The sequence below is a fragment of the Gorilla gorilla genome, chromosome 10 (assembly GCF_029281585.2).
Source record: "Gorilla gorilla gorilla isolate KB3781 chromosome 10, NHGRI_mGorGor1-v2.1_pri, whole genome shotgun sequence".
Classification (NCBI taxonomy): domain Eukaryota; kingdom Metazoa; phylum Chordata; class Mammalia; order Primates; family Hominidae; genus Gorilla; species Gorilla gorilla.
This window is the reverse complement of record NC_073234.2, coordinates 68,403,476-68,421,505: the sequence shown is the minus strand read 5'-3', so window position 1 is coordinate 68,421,505 and position 18,030 is coordinate 68,403,476. Positions and strand designations below refer to the sequence as shown.

General features: G+C 39.8%; 1 protein-coding gene across 4 annotated transcripts in view; it reads right to left on the bottom strand.

Annotated features, from left to right (window-relative positions):
- PKP2 (plakophilin 2) overlaps window positions 1-18,030 on the bottom strand; it is a 138,413-nt gene that overhangs the window by 27,880 nt on the left and 92,503 nt on the right. For 2 of the 4 annotated variants that reach the window (XM_019038660.4, XM_019038658.4), the window contains 4 exons: window positions 16,544-16,697; window positions 10,226-10,415; window positions 6,753-6,840; window positions 4,863-6,601 (listed from right to left, as the gene is read on the bottom strand). In XM_019038660.4, coding sequence (XP_018894205.1) covers window positions 6,533-6,601; window positions 6,753-6,840; window positions 10,226-10,415; window positions 16,544-16,697 — 501 coding nt within the window. In that variant the 3' untranslated portion in view covers window positions 4,863-6,532. Of the gene's footprint in view, window positions 1-4,862; window positions 6,602-6,752; window positions 6,841-10,225; window positions 10,416-16,543; window positions 16,698-18,030 lie in introns of those variants that run through there. The other 2 variants (XM_019038659.3, XM_055357918.2) reach the window with 2 other exon arrangements.

The following is an 18,030-nucleotide window of genomic DNA, read 5'->3' as shown; positions in this document are numbered from 1 at the left end:
ATCTGACATTCATATGAACAGAAAACATGTGTTGGCTCCAAGTTATCTTCCAAAAAAAATTTTTTTTTTCCAGAAAAGTAAATCAATTATTACTATTGGGCTGACCTAATCCATTATTTACCCTGGGTAGTACAGATGCTTTTTTAAAACTAGGAAAACATATTATTTCCACCTGGGTTAGCGAGACCACATTGTCTTCTGCTGCAACCCTAGCAGCAAGGGGAGTCCTCTCACTTTGTGTCCCTGGAAAGGCTCCCCTGATTTGAGTTCTCCAGAAGGATGGGGTTTGGTGTGGAAATGGGGAGGTCAAGGAACTGTGCGGTTCTGAATAACAGATCAGCAAGAGAAGTGATTGAAACCTGGAGCCATGAGGAGAGGCTGCTGGGAATGAGGAGATTCTGCAGGTACATTTCCCCCACCCCCTCATCATTTCCTGTTTTGCCACTGTGGAATTTGCTTTCTGCTCGAAGATGATCCCTAGAATTTGCTTTCTGCTCAAAGATGATCCCTAGGACCCAGTGGAAAGCATGGGAATAAAATGGGTGGTGGTAGTGGTAGGATCAGGGGTGGGGGGAGGAGGCAGGAGGCAGATGTTGAAGCCCGGGGGTCCCTGGGTGGCAGCCAGATCTACAAGAGGAAGTAATGGTTACCTTTTCTTGAGTGCCCAGGTGGCAGACATTTTGACAACATCATCTCATTTTATTCCCTCAACAATCCTACGAAGAACTGAGGTAAAATGGACACCCAGAAAATAAAAGTTACCTGCAGAGTCACACAGCCAAAGTCAGAATTCAAATTCACGTTCTCTCCACTGGGCTACACTGCCAGGGCTGATGTCTCAGTGGGGAAACTAGACTGTCCAACAACCTCAGGCACAGGCCGACTTTCTTTCAGAATGATTCTGTCAATGAAAGTACAACTTTGGGTCCATAATTACAACTTAAAGGTGAGAAATGGTGGATGTCAAGCAAAGGAGAGAATGAAAAAGAGGCACCATAGCTTCTGAAATGACTTTTCCACTCCCTGTTGTAAAACTGAGCATCACTTTTACTATTCTCCCTGAAATCACTGGGCTAACTGCAGTTCCTAGCTTGCCCATCATTCTTTACCCACAGATTTTCATGGACTGGGTCCTAAATGCAACACAACAATCATAGTAGAAAAACTTACAGTAGACACACCTGCAGGGTTTGAAAAACCAAGGTTCTCTTACAGGCCAGGTGAAATCAATTTGCTGAAAAAAAAGTTGAATTCTCCCTTCATTGAGTATCTCTCTGAACTACATCCAGTTATCAATGTTGACTGACTAGTCTACAGCCATTTTTCCCCCCTTGCTCAGTAAAACCCTCCATGAGCCTCAGGGAAGGTAGGCCCAGCCTTCGGTGAAATGTAATTGGCTTAAAGGCATAGTAGTTGCACTTTTCTCACCAGAAACTGGCTTAGGAATGATGTGCAATGCAATTCTGGGCAATAAGAAATAAAGATGTTTGATGGAGATTTCTAGAAAAATTTACTTATAAAAAAGGGCTCAAGAAAGGTTTATTCTTCTGGCCTTTGGACATGGCTCTGTGAAGGTGGAATATTTGGAGCTTGATGAACTGTACTGAGAGCCAGATAAACACCCCTTGTCCTCTTACATCTGGCACAGGTGGATGTTGGTCAGAGTTTACAGCAGCGGCATAGCTTCAAGAGTTGTCTAAGAAAAAAAGGGCTTACAGCTTCAAAGAACAGGTCTCTGACATGCAGCATAAGCTGTCCCTCCTTGGAGATTTTACAATTACAGTGCACTCATGGCATTCTGAGAAGTCATGCCATGGTCAAGAATCTTTTGATCTTTGTATAACTATGCTTTTTTCATAAAGAACATACTTATTTAAGTATGGGATATTTTCATGTAACACTTAACTACCCACAAAGGACTCACGTTCTGAGGAATGGACATTCAGAGTCACTTGCCTGGGCCATATTTGTTTTCCTCATTTCTACCTGGCCTTCTATTGGGGCTTTTAACTGAACCAGCCATATCTACAAAGAGAAATTCACAAGAGATGAACTTAAAATGAAAAGCAAAGACCTCCAAACCAGGGAATTGCAAGTAATTTAGTTAGCATTTGTATTAGTTTGTTTTCACACTGCTATCAAGAAATACCCGAGACCGGGAAATTTTTAAAGGAAGGAGGTTTGATTGACTCACAGTTCCACATGGCTGGGGGAGCCTCAGGAAACTTACAATCATGGTGGAAGGGGAAGAGGCATGTCTTACATGGTGGCAGGCGAGAGAGAGCAAGTAAGAGCAGGGAAAACTGCCTTATAAAACCATCAGATCTCATGAGAACTCACTATCAGCAGAACAGGATGAGGGAAACCACCCTTATGATCCAATCACCTCCCACCTGGTCCCTCCCTCAACATGTGGGGATTATAATTTGAGATGAGATTTGGGTGGGGACACACAGCCAAACCATATCAGCATTTATTGAGTAGATACTATTAGGCACTGTTTCAAATGCTTTATATTTATTAACACAGTTAACCCTCAAAACAACCCAATGAGGTAAATCCTACTGTCACTCACATTACAGATAAGGAAAGCTGAGGCTCAGTGAGAATAAGAGATGTGCCTCAGCTAATAAGTGGAGAAACCACAATTTGAGCGCAGGCTGGCTGTTCTAGAATGAGCCCTCTTAACCATGATGTCATACTGAACTCTTTACTCTCTAAAGATAGCAAAGCCAAAGAGATCTCCACTGTTCACCAGCACGGAGACATGGATTGTTCATTCTTGGTTCACAGGGGACTCCCAGAGAGAAGCCAGATCATCTAGGTTCACAAAGCCCCTCTGTACTTTCCAGCTATGATTTAACCTCTGTCTGCTTCGAGGTTTTCTTTCTCATGCTTTTCAAAATGTTAAAAAGTAGGCCGGGTGTGGTGGCACACACCTGTAATCCCAGCACTTTGGGAGCCTGAGTGGGGTGGATCACGAGATCAGGAGATCAAGATGAGGTGAAACCTTGTTTCTACTAAAAATAGAAAAAATTACCCGGGCGTGGTAGCATGGGCCTGTGGTCCCAGCTACTTCGGAGGCCGAGGCAGGAGAATTGCTTGAACCTGGGGGGCGGAGCTTGCAGTGAGCCGAGATGGCACCACTGCACTCAAGCCTGGGCCACAGAGTGAGACTCTGTCTCAAAAAAAAAAAAAAAAAAAAGGAAAAGAAAAAGGATGATTTCATGAGGCTGTGAGAAGTACTCAATATATGTACACTATTACCCTATCAAAGCTAGTCTCATAACAGCCTCCCCCTATTGATCCTGGTTTCATCCTCTATGTTATGCCAGAACAAGCATATCATCTTCTCTACAGTGGGCTTTCAAATATGTACAGAGAGGTGACACAACACCCTTCTCAGGCTAAGGACTGCTGGATCCTTTCACTGAGTCTCCCAAACTAGGGCCTTCAGGGCACTTTCCCTTCTGCTCATATTTTCAACAATTCTTATGCCAATGCTTGGGATTTTGAGCTCTTTCCTGAACATCATATCACAAAGAGTTTTTCTTATAGTCCTTCAAAGGTTAACATTTACTTCATAAGTGATGAAACTGTCAGTATCACTATAAACTAAAACATGAAACTTAAAGCAGAATTTTATTTTGAAAAGTTTGTTCCCTTATCTATTTTCCCTCCTGCAAGAAATACTTTAATCCAACAGTGAGTCTTGAAAAGAGCCAGTTATATGGTCATGTTGAGCATTAGTTGAGTGTATGACTGTATGTTTTTCTTTTCTGTCACATTAATAAGAACTGAGTCTTTTTCATGCAAGATGATACTTTGAGGAGGATTTGACCAAATGCCTTCTAAATTCCCTCTTAATCCTGAGATTGTGTGATTTGAGGCTTCTTCTGCAATTTTGTTCAATGTACACACATACTGAAGTCCTCCTTATTCCAAAGCAGTAAGTTCATTAGACATTTTATTTAGGGGAAATCTCATTTTATAACTATAGTATATAGGCACACATACACACACATATATATATGTAGGTGTCTATATATAAATGTATGTGTGTGTGTGTGTATATATATATATATATCTCCCATCTCCTGTTTTCTTCTAAGAAATTGCTTCTTCAGAAGGTGATTAAATTGGTTTTATAGTGGTTTATCTGGTCCTGCTGCTTATTCTCCCACTTGACATGTTAATCCCCTCTCTATTTTATCAGATAACCCTTTGGTTATTGCCATCAGATCTACACAAATGTTTCCAGTGATGGAAATCTAGGGCAGCAACCCCCTTCATTCCAGAAGACCATTAAGAATTCTTGACAGAGAGCAGCCCTTTGGAACAAATAAACACAAATAAACAAAAAGGCCCAGCTTTGCCCATTAGTTTCTCTGAAGGCATGGGCCCTGTCTGGGACACACGGGAAAACAAACAGATTTATGTATAGACCTGTGATCAAAACTGTTCATTCACAGAAGAACCTCCCTGAGAGGTGTTCACAAATTGTAAAGTAGTGAGGTGTTTGCAAACAGAGTGGACAAAGCAGCACATGCAAATCAAACGTAGTCTGTCTTTTCACAGTCACAGAATCACCCAATAATATACTAAAATCTAACCACAGCTAACACGTCTGCATGTGTCTTCATTTTTATGGTCACCATCTAGTCCCACCATTCTTACAGGAAATGTCTCTTGGTAAAAATTTAGGATTTTAATTAGGGGGAAAATATAAGTAATTACAAAGTATCAAACCCTTAGTAATTGAAGTTTACAAGGTTAAATCCTCAAATTTTATGTCAATCATACCATATATTCCAAGATACACAAATAAACCAGATATACACAGACGCCAATGCAAGCAACACTACTTTTGTCTCATTTTGTATTTAATATTATCGAAGGCTTTATTAATGCCTTAAAAAACACAAAAAGTTCTGAACACACATTTATTATCTGGAGGAATAAATGCACTCCAAATACTTATTATCAGAACTCTGGAAAAAGACATATAAATTCTCTCCAGTATTTTAAAAGTTGGTATCTAAATAATTTCATTTTGAACTAGGTTAGTAACCTAAGTTGTCTTCATTCAGCTTTTAAAATTGAAAAAAAATTGTTTCAAATATAATAAAGACTTAAGTACACATTCAAAATTTATTTTCTATTACAGTTTTCTTGCCAAAAGGAGTTGAAGAATTTTTTTGCTTATCTTACTTAGGACAAATGTTGTCAGATTAAAAAAAAAATAACAGAATAGTAGTTGTAAAGACTAACTCTATATGAATGGTTTTAATCATAGCGCAGTTAAAACAACATTTAATGTAGATTCATTTCGCTGGATGATGTCACCATTTAAAATATCAGTATTTCTCATATCATTTCTGGATGGTCTTGACACATTCTTACATCTTCTTCAACATGACTTCTTCACTTTTTTTCTCTAGAGTTTTCTTGAGTTAAAATAAAGGCTTGAAGAAGATCATATGAGATCTAGTGGCTCTGTGATCTTTCTTAAATGGTGGGCAAGGCTGGGCTGGCTGATAATGTAACTCATTAACATGAGCCGTATTTTCAGTGCCCCAGGCTGGCCGGGCAGTCTGATAGAAGGCCTTAGTTCCTCTTGCAGATAAAGATAGAGTCCATTCTTTCACTAGTCCAGGGCAGTGGCCAAAAAAGTCCAGGAAAGGCATTACATAGAATGCCATCGTTTAGAAGAGATTTGGATTTAACGGCGTTGTTATAGGTAAAGTATCTCCTGAGAAAAATCTCATTCACTCAGTGTTTGGGGGAACGTTAAATTTTATAATCACAGTTGCCTTTCTCTGTGGAAAAGATTTTATTTATTTTTTATTTTACTTTAAGTTCTGGGAGGAAAAGACTTCTTTAGTTTGCTATGATCACTTCCTCTCAATTTCTTTTTCTTACAGTCATGCATACTCTGTAATCTAAATTTCTTAAGTTTATTTAAAAATCAGAGAAAAAAAACCCAAGGGGATAAAAACAAGCACAAAGTAAAGAAAGAAACCAATAATTTTGCCATTATACTTTCTCCTGGATAACTGCAGATATTTCTTTTCATTTCCATTCTGTTTCAACACTGCAGAACAATACACTGGAGGCCCAATGGCGAAGCAATGTGCACGAGTGACAAAACATGGGAACCGGAAAAGGAATATAAATGTAAATCAAACTTTTAAAATCCCAGTAATGCAACAGCTTCTTTCCTTATTTATTGGATTAATGTCCCTTCCACATGAATTCACATTTTGATTCCAGGAAGCCATGTACCATAAGCCCTAATAACAAAGACCACTATTTGTCGAGGCTGTGGCCAGTATCTACTGGTGGCAAACTTGCAAAGGTCTTCTGGAAGACTCATAAAATTATGTTCTATTTGTTTTCTGGATTCAGGGGACCATGGAAATAGAAAAGGATAGAAACAAGGCATGCTTTTGAGGTTTCTTGGGCTGGGTAGTAGAAAAATAGGTGTTTTCCTTTGGGGATTTTTGCAGCCGAGAATACTTTGTCATTTTCCTCAGTCTTTAAGGGAGTGGTAGGCTTTGGCAGTCCGGCTGTTGACAAAATCTGTCTTCTTAAACTGAGCCTTTGGAATAAGCAAACAGAAACGTGAAAGGTAACAAAACTGGCACACAAGAAAATGCAGTTTTTTAGTGATTTCTTCCCAGGGTCAAGTCAAGTGGGCCATTATTACCTGGCTCTGTTAACTATGACACATTCCTTGTTCATGTTCTTACCTTCTTGTAGGCATGATGCAGTTCCGTGTGTGCCCACAGAGAATACAGAAGGACGGAAGCAGCTCTACTTGCTTTGTTGGAGGCATAGCTGAAAAGAAAAGGACATTCTGAGATCAGGGAGAATGAGTGAGGCTTCTGGATACTGCCTGTGGGTGTTCTGTAAAACCTCTTCGCTCCTCAACTGCTACTCCCCAGCAGCCATCCATGAAGTCAGGCCACTCGGTGACCAGACAATTAGGCAGCAAGCTCTGCAAGGCGGGGACCATATCTGTTTTTGTTTTCTTTTTAAACCACTAGCACAGTGCTAACAAATAAATAGTTTATAGGCCAGGTGGGGTGGCTCACGCCTGTAATCCCAGCACTTTTGGGAGGCTGAGGTGGGTAGATCACGAGGTCAGGAAATCGAGACCATCCTGGCCAACATGGTGAAACCCTGTCTGTACTAAAAATACAAAATCTAGCTGGGCGTGGCAGTGTGTGCCTGTAATCCCAGCTACTCGGGAGGCTGAGGCAGGAGAATCACTTGAACAAGGGAGGCGGAGGTTGCAGTGAGCCGAGATCACGCCACTGCACTCCAGCCTGGTGACAAAGCTAGACTCCGTCTCAAAATAATAATAATAATGATAATAAATAAACAAGTAATTTATACAGAAAAATCCCTGATATTTATAAGGAATGTACCTTTAGATATGTTATAAATCCTTGAATTATTTATAGAATATAATCTATATTTGTATACTTATAATGTACGTTTATAGAATAAAAATGCATGAAACCATGACTGAAAAATACATACGATTTTGTGACATCATGAATGTAGGAGTAAAGTAATTTTTCAAGTCAATAAAAGAAATTCTTGTGGCAGCCCTTGTTAAAGCAGTTTCAAAATCTCTTTACGTTTCCATATAGAGCAAATGGAAAACTTGTTCTTGCTGTAAATCCAAGTCACCACTGCATTTGAACTGTACTTATTAGTATTTCATTTTTTTTTTTTTTTTTTTTTGAGGCTGGAGTGCAGTGGTGCGATCTCGGCTCACTGCAACCTCCGTCTCCCAGGTTCAAGCGATTCTCCTGCCTCAGCCTCCGAAGTAGCTGGGACTACAGGCGCATGCCACCACGCCAGGCTAACTTTTTGTATTTTTAGTAGAGACGGGGTTTCACTGTGTTAGCCAGGGTGGTCTCGATCTCCTGACTTCATGATCTGCCTGCCTCGGCCTCTCATAGTGCTGGGATTACAGATGTGAGCCACTGTGCCCAGCCCATGTTCTGCTTTTAACTTTATCCTAAATGTCCCACCTCTGGCTTAGATCAGTGCCGCCTTAGATCTCTTTCTCTTCTATCACCTGATTAGCACATGGCTGATTTGTTTTCTTAAACAAAGATTCTTTTTCCTCCCATATCATAGGCATTTGTAAACATAAAACCAAAACCAGAGAGTGCAAAGATGTACGGAGAAGAGCATGGTGTGTTCCTTCAAGAGTGAAAAGTCTTTCTCCTCCATACTAGCCTGGCAGGGAGGAGCAGTCAAATCAGCACTCATTAGTAACCCCTGGACTTTTCAGAATCACTTGGTAATAACTGAAAGGCAAATAAATCCATCAAAGTGATGGGTCTCTAATATTCAAAACTGTAAAAAGTTATTAAATTGCAAGGCTGTTATATTCATAATATTTGTTTATAAGTTGGTTGTTTGATACTTGGTACTCTTTTATTCAAAGATGTAATGTTATAAATGATAATTAGTTCCCAGGCTAGTCCACAAATGGTAGGTCAGATATATAACACTCTAGTAAGGAAAGAGCAGCAGACACCACTGGCAAGAAGCTCCTTGTTAACTTTTGTTTTTGAGACAGGGCATGTGAGGACTCACAAGTGGACACTCGGAAATAAACAAGTAACAGAGTAGCTCACCCCCTATCTTGCTAAGCTACCAGAAGTTTCCAAAAGTAATTGCATATTCCCATGTGCAACAATTGTTATGTCTGAATACTCAAATAATGAGCATCATACTATCTCACGGTGATTTGCTTGGAAGTTTGGACGACTATTTGGAAGAAGAGTCATTTCTGTTTTGCAGCAGTAATTCACTCTTTCCACAAAGACTGAGCAACTCTAATACTATCTGCCAGCCTCTGGGGATGGGTGAATATTCTTGGGGAACTGACACTCCAGCCAGTGCTCAGGGCTTGTTTTAATCTGACTCTAAATGCAGTCTTCCTTCCTTGTGTGCACTGCAGAGTGGGGCTGCAGAGCAGAAGGGGCCTAAATTGGGTGGGGCTGTAGTAGAGGTAACATGTACATCCCTGTACAGCCAAGCACACATTTCTTCAGTACAGGTGAAGTCATCTGCTTTGTAACTCATTAAAACTAGGCTATCATAGCCATTTCTTTTCTTGTTTGGTTATTTACAAAAGTAACTTATATCTATTTGTAATAAGTCAAATAATTCAGAATTGTATAAAGAGAAAAAGATAATCTTCATGCCCCTTTCCAATCTCATCACTCTAAATTAACTAATAGTAAATAATTTGGTTATACAAGGTTTTTCATTCTCCTCCTTTTTTTTTTAATAGGGAAAAGTTGAAAACAGGAACACGGATGTGGAATGACATGCATTGGACCTTCTATTATCAAAAGGGAATAAGATGCAGAAGAGATAAGACAGAGAAAAAACTGTGAAAGCAAGACTTTCTCATCAGGCTACCCCCTGACTGCTTCTCCTGTGTCATCACTGCTGCTGCTGCTTTTTTTTTTTCTTTTTTGAGACAGAATCTCACTCTGTCAACCACGCTGGAGTGCAGTGGCACGATCACGGCTCATTGCAACCTCTGCCTCCTGGGCTCAAGTGATTCTCAAACCTCAGTCTTCCAAGTAGCTGGAATTACAGGCACGCACCACCACACCCAGCTAATTTTTGTATTTTTACTAGAGACAGGGTTTTGCCATGTCGGCCAGGCTGGTCTCGAACTTCTGACCTCAAGTGATCCATCTGCTTGGGCCTCCCAAAGTGCTGGGATTACAGGCATGAGCCACTGTGCCCAGCCCATCACTGCTTCTTCTAAGCCACCTGGTGTGACGTCCCCTCCTAAGATGGAAGTGAGGAAAAGGGCACTTGCCTATTCAGAGGACTCCTGCTTTGCCTACATTCTGCTGTTATTAAATCACAGCTGTGGCTTTGGGAAACTAATTCATTAGGCCAATACAATGCTGGAATGCACAACCAAGAGAAGTTCTGGAGTCTGACCTTCTCTTGATACTTTAGAAGAGAAGGGACAAGCATGCGGTGTGGTGGATTCAGTTCTTTCCTTGGCTGATCACTGAGGGCTGACCAGATGATCTGGCCTGGCTTTACATCCTGTTTGCCGCCATGTTGCACATGATGGTCATGACCGCACATTCACAACTGGATTATTTACACACAGGCTGGTGAGGGGAAAGGGAGGCAGCTGACGGGCAGAAGCTGAAGGACTTACGCATCGCCTGCACTAATGGCCATAATTTTCTGGATGCCCCCGGTGTTTAGAAGGTCCCGTGCATTCTGGTAACTGTTTTGGATTATGTTGTTCAATGTGTAACAGGCAGAGGCTGTAGTTTCAATGAGAAGGTCAGTACTCGGGACTGTGTCAGGAATGATGGAAACCAAATCAGGGAGAGTTTCTTTGGCTACAAAATGAAAAAAAAAAAAAAACACTTGATTAAAAAGATTGTTTCTTAATCCCAAGATCCCAATATATTTTGGGTGAAGAACATTCTTTTTTTTTTTTTTTGAGACGGAATCTTGCTCTGTTGCCCAGGCTGGAGTGCAGTGGCGCCATCTTGGCTCACTGCAAGCTCTGCCTCCCGAGTTCACGCCATTCTCCTGCCTCAGCCTCCCGAGTAGTTGGGACTACAGGCACCCGCCACCACGCCCGGCTAATTTTTTTATTTTTAAATTTTTTTTTATTTTCAGTAGAGACAGTTTCACCGTGTTAGCCAGGATGGTCTCGATCTCCTGACCTCATGATCCGCCAGCCTCGGCCTCCCAAAGTGCTGGGATTACAGGCGTGAGATACTGCGCCCGGCCAAGAACTTTCTTAAAAAGAAACACAGCTGGTTAACAACACATGGAAAGATGTAATTTCCCTAATAACAAATTTTTAAAAATATTTGAAAAGAGGATACTCTGTGCTCAGTATATTGAAAATCTTTTCAGAGTGTAATTTGGCAGAAATGTCAAGAACTTAAAACATTTTCATCTTCTTCAATTCGGTAATTCCATGTCTAGGAATACATCTTAAAAATATCACTTTGAAAATGAAAAAACCTTTTTGCAGAGATCTTTATGACAGTACTACATGTAACTGAAAAACTAAAATGCCTGAATATCCTTATAATAGGACTATGATTAACTAAAACACACCTGCAAAGACTATTATTCATCACAAAACCTATGAAGCATGTATAATAAAAAGAAAATAATTATGTTAATAGTGTATGTGAAAAATCAGTATATTTATATAAATAATACATAATATTATTGGCCAGGTTCGGTGGCTCACACCTGTAATCCCAGCACTTTGGGAGGCTGAGGTGGGTGGATCACTTAAGGTCAGGAGTTCAAGACCAGCCTGGCCAACATGGTGAAACCCTGTCTCTATTAAAAATACAAAAATTAGCTGGGCGTAGTGGCACATGCCTGTGCCTGTAGTCCCTGCTACTCAGGAGGCTGAGGCACAAGAATTGCTTGAGCTTGGGAGGCAGAAGTTGCAGTGGGCAGAGATCACGCCACTATTCTCCAGCCTGGGCAACAGAGAGAGACCCTGTCTCAAAAAAAACAAAAAACAAAAAACATACTATTACCAAAAAACCCACATAAGAAACCTGAGGAGAAATGTTAATAGGAGCTGTTTTTCTACAACAATATTAATAGTGAACTAAAATCTTTTTTTTTTTTTTTTTTTTTGAAACAGAGTCTTGCTCTGTCACCCAGGCTGGAGTGCAGTGGCGCGATCTCGGCTCTCCGCAAGCTCCGCCTCCCGGGTTCACGCCATTCTCCTGCCTCAGCCTCCTGAGTAGCTGGGATTACAGGTGCCCGCCACCACGCGGGGCTAATGTTTTTGTATTTTTAGTAGAGACGGGGTTTCACCTTGTTAGCCAGGATGGTCTTGATCTCCTGACCTTGTGATCTGCCCGCCTGGGCCTCCCAAAGTGCTGGGATCAGAAGCGTGAGCTACCGCGCCCGGCCAAGCTAAAATCATTTTTAAGGCCAGGCAAGGTAGCTCATGTCTGTAATCCCAGCACTTTAGAAGGCCGAGACAGGAGGATCACTTGAGCCCAGGAGTTTGAGACCAGTCTGGAAAATATAATGAGACTCTGTCTCTATTTTAAAAAGTAAAATTAAATAGTAAATAAATAATAAACGAATAATCTTTGCTTCCCAAGGTTTTTCCAATACATAAGTAATACCACGCTTGTTTTTTTTTTTTTTTTTTTGAGATGGAGTTTCGCTCTTGTTGCCCAGGCTGGAGTGCAATGGCGCGATCTCATCTCACTGCAACCTCCGCCTCCCAGGTTCAAGCAATTCTCCTGCCTCAGCCTCCCGAGTAGCTAGGATTACAGGTACGCACCACCATGCCCGGCTAATTTTTTGTATTTTTTTTTTTTTCAGTAGAGATGGGGTTTCTCCATGTTGAGGCTGGTCTCGAACCCCTGACCTCAGGTGATCTGCCCGCCTCAGCCTCCCAAAGTGCTGGGATTACAGGCGTGAGCCACTGCGCCTGGCCTACTATTTTAAAAAGAGAAATAAACTATTTTAAATGTACTTTTCCACTATGTATATAACTTCTTGGTTATAAGTTTTGAGTTTGGCTTTTTTTTTTGTACTAACAAGAAAGGTATTAAAAAAATAGACATGCCACTTTCACAATTAGGCTATAGAAAATAAAAAACATACATAGACCAATGGAATAGAATAGAAAACCCAGAAATAAAGCAAAATACTTACAGCCAACTGATCTTTGACCAAGCAAACAAAAACATTAAGTGGGGAAAGGCCACCCTATTCAACATATTCAACAAATGGTGCTGGGATAATTGGCAAGCCACATGTAAAAGAATAAAGCTGGATCCTCATCTCTCACTTTATACAAAAATCAACTCAAGATGGATCAAAGATTAAATCTGAGACCTGAAACCATAAAAATTCTAGAAGATAACACTGGAAAAACTCTTCTAGACATTGGCTTAGGCAAAGAGTTCATGACCAAGAACCCAAAAGCAAATGCAACAAAACCAAAAATAAGTAAATGGGATCCAATTAAACTAAAAAGCTTCTGCACAGCAAAATAAATAATCAGCAGAGTAAACAGACACCCCACAGAGTGGGAGAAAATATTCACAAACTGCATTCGACAAAGGACTAATATCCAGAATCTACAAGGAACTCAAAAAAGCAAGAAAAAAGCCAAATAATTCCATCAAAAAGTGGGCTAAGGACATGAATAGACAATTCTCAAAAGAAGATATACAAATGGCATATGAAAAATTTTTTGATATGCCTCATACATATGAAAAAATGCTCAACATCACTAATTATCATGGAAATGCAAATTAAAAGCACAATGAGATACCACCTTACTCCTGCAAGAATGACCATAATTTAAAAATCAAAATTTAATAGATGTTGGCATGGATATGGTGAAAAGGGAACACTTCTACACTGCTGGTGGGAATGTAAACTAGTACAACCACTATGGAAAACTGTACAGGGATTCCTTAAAGAACTAAAAGTAGAACTACCATTTGATCCAGCAATACCACTACTGGGTATCTACCCAAAGGAAAAGAAGTCATTATATGAAAAAGACACTTGTACATGCATGTTTATAGCAGCACAATTCACAATTGCAAAATATGGAGCCAACCTAAATGCCCATCAACCAACGAGTGGATACAGGAAATGTGGTATATACACACCATGGAATACTACTCAGCCATTAAAAAGAAAGACATAATGGCCTTTGCAGCAAATTGGATGGAATTAGAGACCACTATTCTAAGTGAAATAGCTCAGGAATGGAAAACCAAATATTGGATGTTCTCACTTATAAGTGAGAGCTAAGCTATGAGGATGCAAAGGAATAAGAGTTATATAATGGATTTTGGGGACTTGGGGGAAAGGTAGGAAGGGGTGAGGGATAAGACTACACATTGGGTACAGTGTACACTGCTCAGGTGACACATGCACCAACATTTCAGAAATAATCACTAAATAACTTTTCCATGTAACTGAACACCACCTGTACCCAAAAATCTATTGAAAATTTTTAAAAGGTGTTAATATTTGATAAATCCACTGGAACTTGTCCTATGGTACATATTTTGGTCAATGTGAACTTGTGCTTAAACTTTTTGTAATAGTTATTTTCATGTATGTTTTCCTCTTTTTCCTCTAACCACTTTAGATTCTTCTTAAAAGATAGAGAGCATGCATCTTTTGCTTTTGCTGATCCCCACAGCTTCCGAATACGTGTTGTGTCTATCAGGAATTAACAAATACTGCCTAATTTTATTGTGTGCCTTCATCTGTGTTCATGTGGCATCGTGAAGCACATTTCTCTCTCTATGATACTGATAGTAATGAATTGTGTGACTGTCTCAACTTCAGATGAGGCTGTGGGTTCCTTGAAGCCAATTATCTTACTTATTTCTGTGTTTCCAGCGTTGATCATTATTCCTGAAATGGACAAGTACTCAATAAAAGGCACTGAATGATATGTCATCATAATACCTGGACCTGATTGACAGGTAAGACATACCTTTTGCTCACAGGCCTGAACACTTTCCTTTTGACTGTGGTTCAAGCACACAGCATACTGTGGAGAGCTCAGCATTCATCTAAAGCCAGAGTGCTGTAGTTTCAGTCCTGGTTCTGCTACTTTACAGCTCTATGGCCTGAGCAAGCTACTTAATGTCTCTATTTGTTTTTCCCTAAGTTGCAATGTGGGATAATAATGTCTACGTCACAGGGTTGTTTTGAGGGAACGAGTCAATGCATGTTAATTGTATTGCAGTACTGCGCATGTGGTAAGCTCTCAGTGGATGCTATTATCAGAAGTCTCCTTCCTTTTAATAAGTTAAACTACAGAATGAAAGGCCTTGACTGGCAAAATAGCACTGTGAGATACAAACCCATGTTTTCTGTGTGAAATCTGTTATTCTGTTACCATGCTCCATTGCCTGTCTTTAAGTTTTTGAGAAAATGTAAGTTTCAAGTTTATTTCTCTAGATGTAAGTAAAACATAACAACTTTATTGCAGGTGAGAACAGGGAAAGTTACCTGGCTTAGAAAGCTCTCATGAGAAACACAAAGCATGTGTTCAAGCTGACTTTCACTTATTTCTTGCTATTAAAATTCTGAATTAAGAGAAGTCCTTTTACTTATATATTTCACATGAAGCCAATCTGGAATTTTAAAATAGCATTTATCTTGCTGAAGCCTCTTTTCTCTGTTATCCTTAAAGTGAAGTTTATCAACAGAATCATCTAATATAAACCATGTGGCTACAGCTATACCTTCCCGACATTTAGGGGACTGCAGAACCTGAGGCCAACAGCATTTCTGCCCTGAAGGTACATGCTTAATGTGTATAGTGCTGTTATTTACCTTGGTGGTGTTTTAAAGATGGAGTCAATTTTTTTTTTGGGAAAAGAACAAAAAAGGGAAAGGATAATACACCTCTATTGAAGTTCAGCACAAAAGACCATGGGGAGAGCATTTTAATAATTCTGAGAGTGCCTATGGCGAGGTCTCTTTCAGATTCACTGAGAATGTTCCAGGCTATCTCTACTTAGAATGAGCATGAAACCATTGTATAAAACCTCCTGTCAAATGTGCTGCTGGCTGGCTTTGAAAATGACATTACTAAAACATAACTGCAGGCTTTAATATCTCTGGGGCTATATATGTGCATATTTAAAAATCTAATCCATTAAAACAGGCAAAATATTGTTTATAATTTTTGTGAAATGTGAAAAACCAAATCTGAGTTGTTAGAAACGACCGATTTACAGAGCATTATGAAGCATGTTTAATTTTAGCATTATCTTTCTATCATCTCATTTTGTAATTTTCTACTAGATACAACAAACATTTATCACATACTTCTTGGTATAAGCAAACAAATAAAAAATTATGTTATTTGATAATGTAATACCGTTATCATCTCTGTCAATAATACAGTCAAAGGCAAAATATGTCTCATCACAGTTACTCAAAAAAAATCCATGCCAAATTTGCTATATTCAGTGACTCCTTGTCTTTTTATTGTGATTATCTGTTTATCCATTTTTTTAATAGTCTAACACACTGCCAAACTACTAAAGTAAACCACCACTATATGTGTTTTTCAAATGTTCTAGAATTGTGGTGCTTAAGAGAGCCACAGAGAGAACATTCTGAAAGACAACTATATGGATTAGAAAGACTTCATTGGATGGTGTGACTGAGGGTGCCACCCAGTGAAAAATATCAACAATATTACTTATCTTGTTAATTATTAGTATGCTCTAAAATTTCTCTTTTGTAGTAATTTTTTTTTTAAATGTTGGATATTTAAAAAAAATCTCTGGTGAGATCCACTGAGAAAGCCTGTTTGTGATATCTGGCGGCACAAAAGGCAGGCCGGTTTATCACCTACTCCTTACTCCCATTTCCAGTGCATCTTTGTGAACGGGAGGTGATACAGACAACATCTCATTGCATTGTATCTTCAGCATGTACATATTACACATAGATACTTATACCGACTCACCAATTTCATTCTGCAGAGAAAGATTCCGGGACAGATTCCTCAGCAGCGAGATGGCTGTCTTTTTCACACTTGGGTCACCAACATGCAGCATCTTTCGGGTGTGCTGCAGGCCACTTTCCTTCTGGACAACTGTCTGAGCCACTGATGTCGGCATCTGTTTTGTGAGACATATCCTATAAGTGCTATTGTATTTGATTTCATGATAACATTAAGTTTTCTGTAGATTACCAGAGGTTGATGAAGATGTTTTATTTTTATCTTATTTATTTATTTTGAGACAAAGTCTCTCTCTGTTATTCAGGCTGGAGTGCAGTGGTGTGATCTCAGCTCACCACAACCTCCACCTCCCAGGTTCAAGTGATTCTCCTGCCTCAGCCTCCAGAGTAGCTGGGATTACAGGTGTGTGCCACCACGCCCAGCTCATTTTTTGGAATTTTAGTAGAGATGGTGTTTCACCATGTTGGCCAGGCTGGTCTCGAACTCCTGACTCAGGTGATCCACCTGCCTCAGCCTCCTAAAGTGTTGGGATTACAGGCGTGAACCACCATGCCCAGCCGAAGATGTTTTAAAAATTAGAACTGTGATGGAACTAGTCTAAAGGTATTTTCTTTAAACTCTTATTAAGTTTTCAAGTCAATTACTAGATAAAAACTGTTTATTCAGTACTTTTAAATGCAATCTTGGGGCCGGGTGTGGTGGCTCACACCTGTAATCCCAGCACTTTGGGAGGCCAAAGCTGGCTGATCACCTGAGGCCAGGAGTTCAAGACCAGCCTGGCCAACATGGTGAAACCCTGTCTTTACTAAAAAATACAAAAATATTAGCCAGGCGTGGTGGCACGTGCCTGTAGTCCCAGCTACTCAAGAGGCTGGAGCAGGAGAATCGCTTGAACCTGGGAGACAGAGGTTGCAGAGAGCCAAGATCATGCCACTGCACTCAGCCTGGGTGACAGAGTGACACTGTCTAAACAAAGAAACAAACAAACAAACAAACGCAATGCAATGTTGGATTTAATTAGGTTATTAACATTTTTTCCATCTGTGTTTATAAATAAAATGGATTTCCCTTTTCCTTTTCTTGTACTACCCTTTTCACTTTTAGAATCAAGGTTATACTAACATCATTAAGTTAGTTGGGTAGTATTTAATCTTTTTCTACCTCCTTTAGCTATTTGTGTAATACAAGTAATCTCTTCTTTTGGTAGAATTTAGCCATACAGATTGAATATCCCTTCACTGAAATGCTTGAGACCAGAAGTGTTTTGTTTTTTTTCAGATTTTGGAATATTTGCAAATATATAATGAAATATCTTGGGGATGAGAACCAAGTCTAAATATGAAATTCATTTATCTTTCATATGCACCTTACACTCATAGCCTAGAGGTCATTTTATCCAATATTTGTAATAATTCTGTGCATGAAATAGTTTGTATACGAGGAGCCATTGGAAAGCAAAGGTGTCACTAACTCAGCCACCCATGTGGACA